Source organism: Lepeophtheirus salmonis, chromosome 8, assembly GCF_016086655.4.
Source record: "Lepeophtheirus salmonis chromosome 8, UVic_Lsal_1.4, whole genome shotgun sequence".
Lineage (NCBI taxonomy): Eukaryota > Metazoa > Arthropoda > Copepoda > Siphonostomatoida > Caligidae > Lepeophtheirus > Lepeophtheirus salmonis.
Genome location: NC_052138.2, coordinates 18,531,275 through 18,547,580, shown reverse-complemented (window position 1 = coordinate 18,547,580; position 16,306 = coordinate 18,531,275). Strand labels below are relative to the sequence as shown.

The 16,306-nt window shown below is 30.0% G+C and overlaps 1 protein-coding gene across 4 annotated transcripts in view; it reads right to left on the bottom strand.

Annotated features, from left to right (window-relative positions):
* Positions 1–643: 643 nt before the first annotated feature.
* LOC121123111 (glutamate receptor ionotropic, kainate 2) overlaps positions 644–16,306 on the bottom strand; it is a 103,933-nt gene continuing 88,270 nt past the window's right edge. For all 4 annotated transcript variants that reach the window (XM_040718220.2, XM_040718221.2, XM_071890427.1 and 1 more), the window contains 9 exons: positions 8,031–8,183; positions 7,440–7,658; positions 6,128–6,334; positions 5,962–6,046; positions 5,622–5,760; positions 3,216–3,473; positions 2,962–3,160; positions 2,658–2,886; positions 644–2,587 (listed from right to left, as the gene is read on the bottom strand). In XM_040718220.2, the coding sequence (XP_040574154.1) occupies positions 1,890–2,587; positions 2,658–2,886; positions 2,962–3,160; positions 3,216–3,473; positions 5,622–5,760; positions 5,962–6,046; positions 6,128–6,334; positions 7,440–7,658; positions 8,031–8,183 (2,187 nt within the window). In that variant the 3' untranslated portion in view covers positions 644–1,889. The remainder of the gene's footprint in view (positions 2,588–2,657; positions 2,887–2,961; positions 3,161–3,215; positions 3,474–5,621; positions 5,761–5,961; positions 6,047–6,127; positions 6,335–7,439; positions 7,659–8,030; positions 8,184–16,306) is intronic.

The following is a 16,306-nucleotide window of genomic DNA, read 5'->3' as shown; positions in this document are numbered from 1 at the left end:
ATTTGGGGCTGTAGGAGGTTCCATTTTATGTATGTCTGACTCATTGTACTTATATGATTTGAGTTAAGAGCTTCAAAGTAAACCCAGAGTATTACAATTACTTCATCTGACCGAGGAATTGTCTTTGAAGTCCATCATACATTAAGAATATTTCCTTCTTAAGGTATCTAAACCACCCAGATTGTGTTCAAGAGAATAATTTCTTACAAGTGCGTTATCCATTAAGCTACTTAGTCCTATTTTCTGTTTTTTTCTTTCTTATCAGTGTTAGGAACGTTCATTGTTTGAATTCGAATTAGCCTTCTGTTAAGATGTTAACCATTCCTAAGAAACATTTGCAAACTACGAGCCTTTTTTGTTTCTTTTTGGAATAGTAATTGCGAGAATCCATAGAACATGTCATGTTTGTTGATACTACTAGAAGCTTAAAAATGCCACATTTTGACCCAAAAGTCCCATATATTCCAATATTATATGGTACCAAAAATGGCCTGAGAGTCCTACAAATTTATCAAAGGTGAGTTTTTTTTATTGTACCCAGTAGAAAAGGTTAATCTGCAGGGGCATAAAATATTAATCCAAAAAACAGAACAGTCTAATATACATTATACACACAATGGATATAACATGTAGATAACAGCGATTGTCTTTTGTCATTTATTTATTTCATAATATATTATGAGTAATAATATCACAGATACAAAAAGACTAAAAAAAAATTCTCTAAATAATATAGTGTAATAATATTAATAGTAATATCAATTATTCATTCAAACCCAGTGAAGCTTGACTCTAAAATAATAATATTTAATGATAAAAAAGATGAATAATTTCATGCAAAAGTAACATCAGCTCTTAAAAATGAGTTCAATGCATAAGACCCTTTGATGGAATTCTTTTTTCTTTTATTATGTGGATATTAGTGTGGTTCTTAATATTTTAATAAATTTTTTTGAAAAATGATGGAGAAACATAGTCCAAAAATGAAGAAATATATGGTTTGCGTCATATTGGTTAATGTTTAAATATTATGCATCCCGTTTGAAGCTCTAAATTTCATAATTTTTAGTTCTTAGATAAAAATTAGATTTAATATCATGCAATGGATAAAATACAAAAAATGTACGCCCTATACGTGGTACAGCATTAATTTATCCATCCTTTTTAAAAGAAATAATCATTTTAAATGCACAACCTCTGAACAATGATAAATATGGCTCAAATGTTATTTTCTTCATTTTTTATCAAAAAAAACAAACAATTTTTAACTATGTTCCACATCCACATTTGAAAGAAAAAAACTTAATTTTAGAACCACTCTAATGGATATATTATGTAGGAACTAAGACTTAATATCAAATGTTGTTCTTATATAAAAATACTATTCATTTTGATACATTGAATTACGAAAAAAATTAACATGAAAATCTTTTTGAGGGGGAGCTTTTTTGGCACTGGTGAAGTGGATTTCGCATTGGTGCTAAGTATGTTCATACTCTATGTATATAAATATATATTTTGAAAAATGCAATATATATTTGTCATCAAATAATTAATTATTTAAAAAAAACCAAAAATTATAATTGAATAGAATTATTCTATTTGTGTTTTATGTAATTTAAATTTTGTATACATATAAAAATGTTGTTTTCCCATATTAAATGTTTTGTAAATTCACACTCCCAGGCTTATATGTGTATGCATGTATGTACAATGTCAATTGAAAGATTTTTTATCCTATAGTTTCTTTGTAAAGATATGAGAACACAACGAAGGAATTACAATACAAAATTCTATTTTTTAATCTCTCTCTCTACTTCATCACCGACTCATCATCATTTGCAGCCCCTTGCAGTGGCTTCGCAATATAGACAGCCGGTGGAAAAGGATCAAGAAACATCATTGTCCTCTTTGAAACCACTGAAATGGGGGCACTGCTCTTGATGGTATCGATGTGAGTGATGATGGTGATGTTTTGCAGTTGGTGGGAGTATGGGAGGTGGACCATTACCCATTTCAGGACCGGGATTCCCACACCCATTTCCACCACTTGGAGGAAGAGCCCATCCCTGCATGGAGTGATGAGGTACTGCACAACTGGTCTGGTTTAATGCTGCAACGGAGAGAGAGGTAGTGAGAAATCCTCCGTTATCATTCATAGGAGATAGGACACCATTTTCTCCTGGGCAATGACTCACAGGTGCATGTGCTGCAAGGTCCAAGTGTGTCACTTGACCATTTTCATATGAATTGGCAGGTCGTGTTAGAGTGTTGAGGGTTGAATTGGTCGTGCACGTGGATAGATGCCCCGGTGGAGGAGTAGCAGGTTTGAATTTCTGCATTTGTCGCTTGTTCCACAGATATTCTGCTACAGCAATAATGCATGCGACTCCAAGTCCACCCAGGAGAACTACGAAAACACCTCCAACGTTGCTTAGATTTAATGCTGCAGCTTCCTTTTCCGGGACCTCTTGACACTTTCCGCCACCTTTCCTTTGTTTCCACCATTTTTCTTTAAGCATGTGAAGCTTACCGCCTTCTTGAAGTTGAAGAATAGCACTACTTATCGGTGTTCGGAATGGAGAATCTAAACTCGAACAAATTACATATTAATTTCTTTATATATTGTTTAACTAAAATAAAAAAAAGAATCTTACTTGGAGGGAGAGCTATACCATAGCCTTTACTGTCCAAAAGACCACCGATTTGAGTTAAATCACACTTCCTTTCTACGATATATTCAACAGTTGTTGATTCCATCAGAAATGCGTATTTTCCGTTTTCCTTTATCACACGCTCTACTCCAGCACTATTGGATTTAACAAAATTCTTATCATCCGAGTCCATAAATACCCACATCCTAGAGTAGGTTGGTATTTTTGAATCCTAAAAATAATGTAGATTTTGCATTAGAAGAAAGTAAGAACCAATTGCAGATTGGCATATGGACTCTAAACTCACTCTAAAAAATGCTGCAGTTGATCCTGCTCGAAGGCTTCCATAAGAAATCGTATTTTGCTTTGCAAGATCCTCAGCCGACTCAATAGGAGAATCCATCCTTTCAACAGTGAGAAAAGCGGCTAAATTTGCAGTGTATGACGAAATCATAATAAGTGTGAAAAACCACCACATTCCAGCAACCATTCGTGTTGAGACAGCCCTGTAAATACAGCTCAGTTCAAAAATACTGTTTTACTCCTCATAAATTTTTTTACCGGGGTAAGAGATCCGTCCCCTGTTGTAAGAGAGATGCGATCATAAACCAAAATGAATTGAGAAGAGTGAACGTATCCCCACTATTTTTTTCCTGCTCTCGTCTGTCCTCAACCTGCGTTCCAATTGTACGGACCGGTCGTCCACATCCAGAGAAAAGAGTTTCATAAATGGGATCTGGTCTAGCAAGACGACTTCCTTTTTCATCATTTCTCCAGTAAACATCATTTACAACTCCACTTGTTTCATACGGAGATATCCTTAAAAAGAAGGAAAGGTTGAGTGATACTCAAAAACCTTATAGATTCCGAATCTTTGTTGAATTAATATAGCGGTTGCATGATCAAAACAAAACATAAATTTTAATAAAGTTAATTTATTCGTTCAAATTCTTAATCCATTACTCATTTAAAAAATTTAAAAAGTTTCAAATGACACATTGTATATGGTTGATAAAATTCAAAATTGGTACTTTTAATCTTTTGAATAATATGCTATTGTTTTGAACTAGTAAAATATGTCTTCATGGGATTATTTACGATTTTATTAAGTAAACCTTTGTCCTATTATTCTATAGACAAGATAATATCTTGAACTTTTCAAGTTCTTTGAATCTGCTATAACAGGCAAGATAAAACAAATCACCCCACTAACATAAACATTTACTCTGTATTTTGTTGTTAGTTGTTGACTTTTCTACTTATTTTTCCCTAATCAGTCTTCTGAATGTTGATTAGTTGCATTCCAATGAGCTCTTATTAAACTGTGAACAACTTCCAACAAGGATTGAATAATCCTTTGATAGTTTATAAGAATGGACTTTCTGGTACCAACTGCTTTGGGAAATTTTCTGTTTATTTTGAAATAAAGATGGTAATATACAATAAAGATAAATACTTGAAAAATAAAATATTAACGTCTTATAGCAACAATACGTTGTAGGCTCTAATGGACCCATCTGTACTCTTCGGCATCTGATATGACTTCATCGCAAAATATGAGTCTTAATACAATGTGTAACTGAGAGAACGTTGACTATAAGCGTACTTTTATCATATTCTAATTTTATATGTCCCAATTTGACTGCATATGGATTAATAGATAAATATCCGAAAGAACAAAAAAATTCATAATACGAGTAAAACAATACTCATTTTAGTAGCTAATTAGTTATTTGGAGAAAAAACATTGAAATAAAACCTTGTAACTTATTTGCACTAAAGTTTGAATAGTTAACCTGTATTATTCTGTAATAATTTGGATTTTCATTACTCAGCTTATATTATAATAGGTTAAAAATTTAGTTAATAGGTACATTATGTTTTAAAAAAATGGACCAGTTTGTATTGTTTTTGAGTTTCTATGTATGTAGATATTAAAATGAGGAAATAAAAATGTTTCCTCTAATATCTATATTGGTGGTTGCCAAACTTATGGTCGTAACACCAATACCAAGGGGTCGTTAATTGATTTTGAGCCGAATGTGTATATTATATAAAACACAGCGAAAAACTTACTAAGATAGTTATTTAAATTCATACTATGAAACTAAATGTAACTTTTCCCTAAGTCACTCCGTACAACATCTGAGCCAGAATTGAACCTGTTTGTCTTCTGTTTTTTTTTAAACGTGCCATTGCTGTTGTTCCTCTCATGAGTATTGCCAAATTAGTCGATTTTGGGCTAGATTAGTCTAATTTGACAGCATCTGGTGGTTTTTCTTTTTCACTTAGCGGCTATATTTTTTGTAACAAAAAGTAAGAATACCGGTTCAATGGTTGGAAGTCAAACAATGTTGCTTTGCAGGTCATTCGTGACTCAAAAGCATCAACCACTCCGTATGAAGCGTTGTAGAAGTCTTATTAATGATATCAAATATCATGGCGACCCGGTGATTTTGTTCTCCGATAAAAAAGTAAAGGAATGTACAGTTACTTCTCCAATCAATAATATGTAATTGATAATTGCAATATTGCACCTTCTTGTCCAACAGAATAACTATATATACATATCAGATATTTTAAGAATTTGGGTTGTTTCATGTTTGTTTGTTAAAAAATGGGTCGCGATATTAGAAAAATCGGGGGAACCACTAATATGGAGATACAAACAACGACATAAAATAATGGTTAGCTCTAATTTTTTTTTTAAATGGACCATCTGGACGCAGTTGGTATTTTTTTAGTTAAGCCTTGATAATCCAATAGGCGTCTACTATACTTCAATTTACTTCATAGATAAGATAATATATAATAATTATCGAAAGGAACATGGTCCTATCTAATCTATTCATAGAATATTATTTGGTTCACTGATCAAACAACCACATTTTGAAACAAGTATCTATCTTTATTTTCTTTCCAATAAAGTTTTCTTGTTCACTTTTTGACTTTTTAAATAATACATACCTTGCTAAAATGAACAATAGTAGAGATACGGCTAAATAGGCTGTCATCATATAAATCCATACATCCAAAGCAAGAGGTGATAAAAATGAAAATAGATAAGGGTCTTTTGCCTTTGGTTTTTTGAATAAAATGGTCACTCCTTGAAAAAAGATAAACATAAATATTTATATAAAAGACTCATTAATTTATTTTGAATAAGACTTAATTATATTTTTATTTATATATGACAAAATTACTAAATACGTTTTTACAACTCTTTTCATAAAATAATTGACTAAAAAAATTTGTTAAGAAACAACTGTATAAATTAAAATGAACAAAGAAGAAAAAGCCTACGTACCCAAGTTCATAAAAGGCATAGTAAAATCAACTCCTTGTTCTCTTTCATATGTTATTGTTAAGTCAGCTACAGCCAAGTCAGCTTTCTATATAAAAGAATATGAATTACTTTCAAAATCCTCGAAAACTTGAAGAACAGAAACATTTATCATACATATATAACATACTTGTGATAAAAGTTCGCCAATCATTCCAGACCATGTCTTGGTCTTTTCATCATAGCTTCCATATGTTCCATCCTCCACCATATGAAAGGAATAATTAAACCCTAAAATCTTTGATATTTCATCTATCAAATCCACATTGTAGCCTTCAAAACGTGCATTTCCTGTAAGGGCCTCCGAGTTTTCTTTGTACATTGAATATGGTTCCGTCTTTTCAAAAACATAAATATATATATAAATGATTTTTATGTTTACAAAACAAGTGGTTGTAATGAGCAGGGTCGGTTTTACCGTGAACAGGGCCTGGAGCTGAAATACATATGGTGTCTTTACTTTTCTAAAATATATTATTTAAATAATAAAATATTAGCCCCTCCTTTAATTTTTTAGAATGATTTTTTTTTTGAGAAAAGGTTTTAATAAATTATAAGCAATGGAACGACGTAGCTCAATGGATAACGCGCTCGAGAGATTATTCTCTTAAACTTAATGTGTAGTGATGAAAATCGATTGTATTTTGATAATGTTAAAAAAAAACGAAAATCAACATGACAGCTCTGATAATTTGAAAGAGAGCTGCTTTGCTGTCATAACGACTCATTAGATGTGCTACAATCAGCTGTGACAAAGGAGGAAGGAAGAAGGAAATTGCCAAGAATTATTCTTAAGTCGATCCTCAATTCTAATTGGGAGTCTAACAAGGACAATACAATAAAAACTCCGCAACAAATCCTCAAGTTAATTTTCCGGCATTTATGAGCAAACAAGAATATGCAATCAAGTTTTGAGTATAATTGAATGTAGTAGGAAAATCAACTCACTACTCAGGTGTTAAATAATAATGAACAGCTGAGGAAAGGAAAATTCATTCTTTGAATTACCAATTCAACAAAAATGGTTCAGGCAAAAATTTCATCAGATTTACAACACGATTAATGTGCGTAGGCTCGATACTCGATCGCTCCTAAAGAAGGAAATTTTCATAATGTATATGTACTTCAAAGACCATTTCTATTTCAGATGGAGTAACTTTAATCCTATAATGTTTACTTATATTTAATCAGTCCAACTTCATCTGATCATTTAAAGAAAAAAAAAATTAAAAAAAAAAAAATAGGGTTTGAATATCCTAAAAATGTATATTTTATGAAACGACTTCTAAACAAAAAAGGAAAATAAAATAAGACCACTTTTGGAAAAATTGGTCTTTCATTTTATATTTTTAATAAATCGACCCAGCACATGGCATTAGTCCAGAGCGATTATTAGCCCCTGATGCTCCCTAAAACCGACCCTTATTGTAAGAAGATCATACCAAAATGGTTGTAATGATGAGGGTTTTATTGTGAAGACTCTCTACAATTTCCGAGTATGCCTCAGTAAAGTTTCTTGTAAAGTTTGCTCCTGTTTCCTTGTTCCAAACTCCCACTTTGTTAAGTCCATCCTTCTTTAATTCAATAATTTCGAGGTCAAAATTAGAGCGGAATCCCTCAGAGTCAAATTGAATTTTACCCGTTAAGCCCTCTGCTTCAACCTGTTAATTATATGTATGATAATATTATAGGAGTTAAAGATGTGGAAAATGTAAAAAAAACAAAAAACTTTTTAAATCATTGTTGCCTTCTTTTGCTGTGAACAGAGCAACTATAAAAAGGCGTTTTGAGTGAGTAATCAAAAATTTTGAATAAGTTTTTTTTTTTTTTGAAGATTATGTTAGTATAAAGTTTTCGAGCAATGGGATAAAAGTTGTATAATTTATTTATTAAGAGAAGAGATTTACTCCCAAAAACAACAACTACAACAAAGTCTAATCAAATACAAATGAACTTAAACGCTTTGATTTGCACTTCTACAAATACAAAAAATAAGTAATTTGTTACTCTAAAAATACAAAAAAACTTTTTACCAATTTCATGTAATTTAGGAGAGAGGTACCATGCTGCCAAGGTTCTCCATCCACACAATCAAGAGGTGTAATTTGTATATTTTGGCTACGATCCAAATCCGTGAGAGCTCGTGCAAAAAGTTGTACAGCATCGTAGACAAGTGCTGTTTCCGTCTATTTAAAGATGTAAAAGTAAAATGAAGTATTGTTTGATAGCTTTCATGGGTTAAATTTGTTAATTTAATTAATTTGAATAAAAATTTTACCCTTGCAAATGATGAAATGAAGGATGACAAAAATGCTATATATTTGGATAATTATAATATTTTTGTGTAACAAAAATAAATTATAATCCATTGGCCCAAACATGTCATAAGTTACTTTATTAAATAAAACTACTCATATTAATTTTTCATTATATAAGTTAATATGTTGTATTGTATAAATTACTTATCAGTCACTTTAGTAAAGCCACCACCCCTATGAGTTTATTAAATATTGCTATAACTAAGGATATCAATATAACTTGTAATGAAGACAATATAGCACGTTTTATTCGAATCAATTATATCATTTTTATGAAAGAAGTGGCACATCAATTTAAAGTCAAATACGGCTTGCTTGTGTATGCTTTAATCATTTATATATAAATATATAAGGTATACTGTACGATATTTATATGTTATATCTACACAAAAAATAAGTAAAAATGGTTATATTAGAGATACTTTTCTTCGAGGATAGAAACACTTCAGATTTTCAACTACCTACAGTCATTATATGCATGGAAATAATTGATTTTATAACGAATATACATAGATAAGCTGACCACATTATGATTTCTAGAAATAAAAAAATAAGTCTGATCCCAATATCCTCCAATAATACTTAAACTTTATTAAATGATGTCTTATATAAGGGGTCTGTAACCTTTTGGAGTGATATGACTACATTAATAATTGATTCTGTTGAACTCTTACACCTTTGTCAAATAACTGGAATTATACTGGGTGTGGGGAAAAATTCTTTATAGTTTCAATCTAGAACTTTAACAAGATGTATTTCAGAAACCAGTTGTAAAAGGGGATGTCAATAAAATGAAAATGACTAATATGATGTCTTGTCTGAGTTAACGCGAGTTCTACACACACCCAAACAAAAAATCTAGTTAATACCTTTGTAAGTGCACGCAAATTGATCTGAAGTACATTTTGGCGTTTCGTTTTTATTTGTAGAAACAGTACCAAAAGTTTTCGAAAGACTGATAACAATTTTAATGCATGCACCATTTAAAAAATATTGGTGCCGTGACAACTCTAGATTTTTGCAAAGTTTTTCAAAAAAAGAGGAAAAGAGCTGATGTTATATTTTTTTACCTTTGTGTGTTTAAGTAGATAAAGCCCCATGCTTTTTTATTATGATGCAACAGATAAAATTAGCATAAATATCAAATTATTGTTCCAAATATATGTGTTAGTTGGATTTTATTATAACCGATATATACCTTTAAAAATAATATATAAAGCCTGTCAATAAAATAAAGGGATCCATTTATTTGAGCTCTTTTTGAAATTACATATAACTTAAATGGATTTGTGTTCTCAGTTATAGGGATTTTTGTTTATTCTTGACATTGCATCATCTGATTCTTTATTATTTACCTCACTGACGTCACTTACTCTATAAAATTAGTGTTAGATCAGTCTAAAAATAAAATAAAACTGTAGTCATATTAGTTCAGTTCTAATAAAATGTATCAGTCGTAGGGACGATCCCTATATAACTTTTATGGTAACTACAACAGCTGAAATGATGTGGTTACTAAAAACGTCATTTTAATTCTTAAAGTTTTAACATTATTATGTGTTATTATATGTTCTAGCTATTTTTTTATTTTTTTTTCGTTTTTATATTATTTTATCCTAGCTAGGTGTGAAGAAAATAATGATAGCTAAGACGGTTGAGATAAAATACCGATTAATCGGTCCTTAAAACAGTTGAATAGTAAAAAAGATACACCGATAAAAAAAAAAGACTGAAATTGGGGGAGGGAACTGTTTAGGAAATCAATTCAAGAACAAAGCAAACATTATTCACAAGTGAATGAAAGTCAAAATTACGAAGACCATATCTTGTTATGTCAAAATTCCACGTCATTAGATTATAATTATAGATCAGGACATCTCAAACTGTAGTGAACTCAAATGCTATTTGGAGAGAAAACAGGTCAAAAGTTTGGCAAATGATTTTTTAGGTTATGAAATTTTGGATGTAACAAAATTTGGTTTCCAGCAAAACTGAAATAACGATTATTTTTTTTTGCTTATGTAGATTTTACAGGATGTTGATTTTTTTGTTTATTTAGGAGATATTAAAGAATCAATTTATAAAAACTTTTAACAAAAGTACTCAGATTTGAAAAATTTATTTACAATTTACATATGTTGCTCTGAACCTGAGAAAATTGATTGCATATAAGTAAAATTGAGGACAAAATAATATTTTTCTTTTGAATTTTATATTTTCCTAATTTTTCTAAAATACATAGCATTTAAAATATGGTTTAGAATGAAAAACTCCTTTCATAATGCAAATCTCTTATCAACCTTAAAGTGACGTTTTTTAATTTTTTCTTATTTTATTTTTGTTGGTATGTTTTTTTTTATTTTAGTAAAAGAAAAAAAAAATCTATAAACCACTAAAAAAAAAAATCATCGTGTTATTTGGCATAAATGCAAATATAAAATAACTATTAGAATACATATTATCATAGTCAGGGGCTTGGATTGGGAGTCATAACCACCCATATTTTGATCATTTAAAATTATCATATAGCAAGGATGTTTATATTTTGATTTCCAAGAAAAAAGAACATGATGCCAATAATTGTCGGTTGTAGGGGGGAGAGGAAAAATATTTGGGATGATCATAATTTAAGATTTAATTTTGATTCTTGTTTGCCATTTTATTTGATATTAATTTTTTTAAATTTTAAATTGACTTCTATTTTTTACTTTGTTTTGTTTTAATACATTAGTTGATAAAACGCTTTGCAATATTTTTTTGCATGACTTTTGTGCAAATTCGAATTTTAACAAAAATGGTTTCCCAAAATGTACATTGTGAAGAATCCCTATTGTTAAACATTAAACCCCCAAGCCTAGCGATAAGTATCGGCAATGTCTTTAGAAGGGTACTCTCAACGGTACTGTTTATGAAAACCGGTCCTGATCCACTTTATATTTTTTTAAATTAAATTTATTTTAATAATAGATCGGTCCTAGGGCAATATTCTTAATCAGGCCTTTATTTCTTTCCCTATCAACCTTTTTTACCATTCAACGGTCATAAGTACCAATTAGTCGGTCTTTCAGCCTTTGGCTCTAGCTATCTTTATAATTTATTCACTTCTCACGGCGTTACCTCGCTAACCCAAAAATACACTATGTATTTTGTTGTCAGCTTTCAATTCCCTCGTCTCATTTGATACGTCGTGGCTATTTCATAATTTAGACTTTTTGATAAATAAATGAAATAATAAATTATACTATACTTATGCTCCGTTCCAAAAAGACAGGAATAAAATTACTTGTTGAGCCCTCGTAGTCATATATATTAACATATATATAAATAGGCCATTTTATTTTTTCTATGAAGAAAATTTTAGCTATCATATTGAAATTAAATACAAATTTATAGCTACGCTTTTAATTAACTGTTACTAAGCAAAATGCAGTATCGAATAAATACTATGTAGGATTTTAATATTATGAATATTACATATGTGTAATTCATTCAAAAAATTAGGGGAGAAAAAATATGACACTGATAGTCTGGGAAAACTTAAGATACAATTAACAGTTGGGATAAATTTGGCTTACTACCAGATGATTTCATGCTATTTTCTGTTTGATTTAAGAGGAAAGGCTCCGTTATACCATGAAGGGAACGACATGTCCTAGCTAGGATTGAAGACAATAAAACAAACAAAAAATAATTATTGAATACTTGAACTTATAATACTTGAGTATTTTACGGTTTAGCTATACACCTCCTTCTATAAATTTCAGGTATCTTGTCTCTTTGAAATATGTTATAATAAAATTTCAATAGCTGAAATAATTTTGTTATGAACTACGCCATTTCAGCTGTTATATTTAACATTAAATACCGGTAGGGACTGGACCTTGGACTGAAATGTTTACTATGACTGGATTGATAGGACTTGCAGTATTTTTAGATTTTTTTAAAGACAGATTCAACGCTATTGATTATTCCATAAATGAAACGCAACTTGAATGTACAAACATTGCTCGCGCAACCTCAAATTATTCAATTTCAAATCACTTAATTATTTCGGATAGATGTCTTCTTCAAAGGATAATACAAGTACAATGTACATATTTGTTTGGAGTACATATTATATAGATGAAAATCTAAACATGAAAGCAAAATATGTGCTCGTTTTTAAAAGTTGATATTACTTTGTGCCTTTTAAGTCGAGATTAAGTTCTTGTCTTTTTTCCAATAATATTTCATTGAATTTCTTCAAAAAGAAAGATGATTTAACTTAAAATTTCTCTTTTTTCAATTATTCAGATGTATGAACAAAAAATTTTAAGTGTATATTTCATAGGTATATTGGATTTTTTTTAAAGAATTTTAAAGAGAAACACACTTTTAAATATAGGATTACATAAAAGGATTGACGGTACTATAGACAAATTTAATCCGAATAGTTCCTTAAGAAAACAGGTTTACTGTAAAAAAAGGTGTTCAATTTACATAACAAATTTTTAAAATTTAGATCAAATTTAAAAAATATTTTCATTGAGTATTTACCTATATAAATATATGCTAGATGTAATCAAATAGTATCAGTCAAATTAACATTTTGTATTCCAACCTTCCCTTGTTTATTTGAAGCAACCTTTAAGCAATTTTGAATTCTGACGGGAAATGTCGTCAATTGCAAAAAGAAGTAGAACTTAAAACAAAGTTAAATAATGTATAATGTCTCTGGGAAAATTGCTATTAAGGGATTCATGCTACTCATTTAAAATTTTTAAACAATTATTCAACAGAATAAAGACAGGTTATTGATAGGTTTGATCACCATGTTTTAATTATGGTAAGTTTATTTACTTAAGGCCTATCATGGTTAAATGGTTTTTCAATATTGAATATGGTGATTAATCATGCCTCATTTATTTTTACATGTATAATATATATGCATATAGACTCTCATTCTAAAATGGAGGAGGATATCCCTCTAAAACAATATTTCGTATAAATCGATATGGATTCGATTTTTATGAATAAAAAAAAATCAACTACTTATATCTATAAGTAGTTTTATCAAGAGAGCAATAAACTTGATCACACCTTTATAACAAAATATAAAATAAATAGATTTGATACATTTACAATTCCATGCATCAAGGTTGATATCTCATTTGATTACAGGTATACTCTCGAGATTACGAGACACTTGGTATTTTAAAAAGAAGGGGACCCCAAGGAAATATTTATCTTGTGAATACAAATGTTCATCTAAATTTTTTGACTGGTTTTTGCATTACTTTGCCGTCATATAGAAGATGTGATTATCTTGATAAACAGATTATCACTTATTTAATGTGTACTTACCAACTCCAGACTATTTCAGTCTCATTCTGCTCATAGAATACTAGCAATATACATATGCCTTTAATCACTCTGCAACCAATTTTTTGGCTGACTTTAAAGCTTGATTACGATACTACCAAATCATAGCAATAATTCATTAAAATCAGGTAATTAAGAAAATGACCCATGCTCTCACTCTGAACAACGCGTAAAAGTAAAGACAGTAGCTGTTGTATTAAAGGCCAGTCAAATATATATTTTCAAGCTCAAAAAAGCCTTTAGTAGATTTATACCACGACAAAAATTACATATTATGGAGTTTTTTTTTTTAATCATAAAATACACTATGTCAACATTTTCATTATGCCCACCAAATTATTGCTCGTTGACACTTAAAATAACGATGCAAGTCTGAAATAATTAGCTTTAGTTGCTTCAGTGGTTTGAAAAAATATAAATGTACAAGGACTTTTTAATAGTGAAAACTAAAAAAGTAAATCTTGGATAAATTTACAAATCACTAACATTTGCGCATACATTGATGTGTCCTTAGTAATAAAATATATTTTTACACACATTTGATAATGTGTTGGTGCATTTTGCAAAAAATTTATCAGAGCCCCGGACAGAATTCTCAACCGGAGCTCATCGGAGACTTTATCTGCAGTGCGTCGCCAAAAAAACCACTAAATATTATATAAATGCGAATTAATAAAACGAGAATTCTTTATACGGTGCAGCACATAAAAAAGTGGAATCCGACGCGATGGACAGGTTGGGATTCATAGATTTAAAAAGTTGGCCTCAATGGATAAATATTGCTTCCTTCAATGTTGATATGATATATGTACGAATGGGTAAAAGCTTAGTCACTGCTTATAAAATAAAGTATCTCTTAATGCAAGTTTGATTTTTTATAACGTCATGTCTTCATTAATTTCATGTCAGTGACGAGGGGCAATTCTTCTGTAAGCTATTTGTTTAGGACTTTACTCCCTATTATTAATGATGTTATGAGTTATAAGTGACGTAACACAGTATTACCTCACTAATTTTAAAATTTACACTGTATTTTATAGTCATCTGCCTTTTTCCTACTTCTTTCCCCCCTTATAGGTATCTTGAACTTTGAATGATTGAATCCAAACAAGCTCTTGTAAAGCTGTAAACAATTCTTATCAATAATAAATAGTAATTCCATTGTCGGTAAGAAGTGGCTAACTACCATGATCCAATAAAGGTAACTCACGGGGTTACCTCGCTAACAAAAAAAAAACCGTATGTATTTTGTTGTCATCTTTGGAGACTCTCGTCTTATTTGATACGTCCTTGTTTTTTCATAATTCATTCTTTTTGATAAATAAAAGAAGTCATAAGTTATTCTATGCTTTTGTTCCGTTACCACAAGGACAGGAATACAATTTCTTGTAGATCAATTTGTACATATATAAATATTGGGCATTTTATTATTTCTATAATATAGAAACACAAATGTAAAGCTATGCTTTTAATATAATATTTCTAAGTAATATTATAATACAGTATCGAATAATATACTATGTAGGATTCATTTTCAAAATTGTGGAGAATAAATACGTCAATGACAATCTGGGAGTACTTGAGAGATAAATAGCAGTGGGTATGAATGACATATTTGTCCAACCACGACATGATTTTTTGTTTCTTTTTAGAAGAAAGGTTGCGCGATACAATAAAGATAACGACGTGAACTACTTGTTTACTCTATGTGGTGTTTATTTTTTCTTTGTTACAACTTATAAATGTATAAATGACGTATAAGTGAGAATAAAGAATATATTTTGGTTTATTTTAAAACTTTTAATCTTTTTAAGAACCAAAGTACAGACACTTGTCTGCAGCAACTCTTTTTCCTAAATCATATACTTGGGATTGGTAGCAAAGTTCCTAGCTTTAACCAATCTTAAAGGACACTAATGGAAGATTAATTCATACTAAAACCATTAGCACCAATTAATTATCATTTAGGGTATGAAATATATTTTCTAAAAAAAGAAAGTGACATGGATACTACTCTTTGCAATCTAAGATATTACTGTACTAAGCCATCTAAAAAATTGATTCGAAATAAAAAAGATTTATCCATTTGAATAGTGTTATTGCTTGCTTTGGATCCTTACTTTGTATATATACATAAATATAACTCAAATTTATTTGAAAAGCCTCATAATAACATTTCAATATGTGATTGACATATGATTGTACTAACACTTCACATCGAGGTTTTTATTTCCATTCGCACATAAATATATATAGACATAAAATATTCATATTATATTGAAAGAAACTCATAAAAAAGAGGTGGTGGCAATCTATGGAAAGAATGAAACATATCATTTTTCACCGATTTCCTTTCTCATTCACAAAAAAACACAAAATAGTATCTACCAATAGTATATACATTAGAGTGACAATCCATATGTTGGGAACATTAAATTTGTAACTTTTTCTTGGTCTTACCCATGCATAGAAATTTATATTTCAACTAAAAAAGGTGTAGAATCTGACGTCACATTTGTTCGTTTTTCTTACATATTAGTTCGGCTAAAAAGATCGTAGGCTGACACATAGATGGCGCCACTAGAATTAAATCTTATGATTTTTAAATAGTATCAAACATTAAACGATAC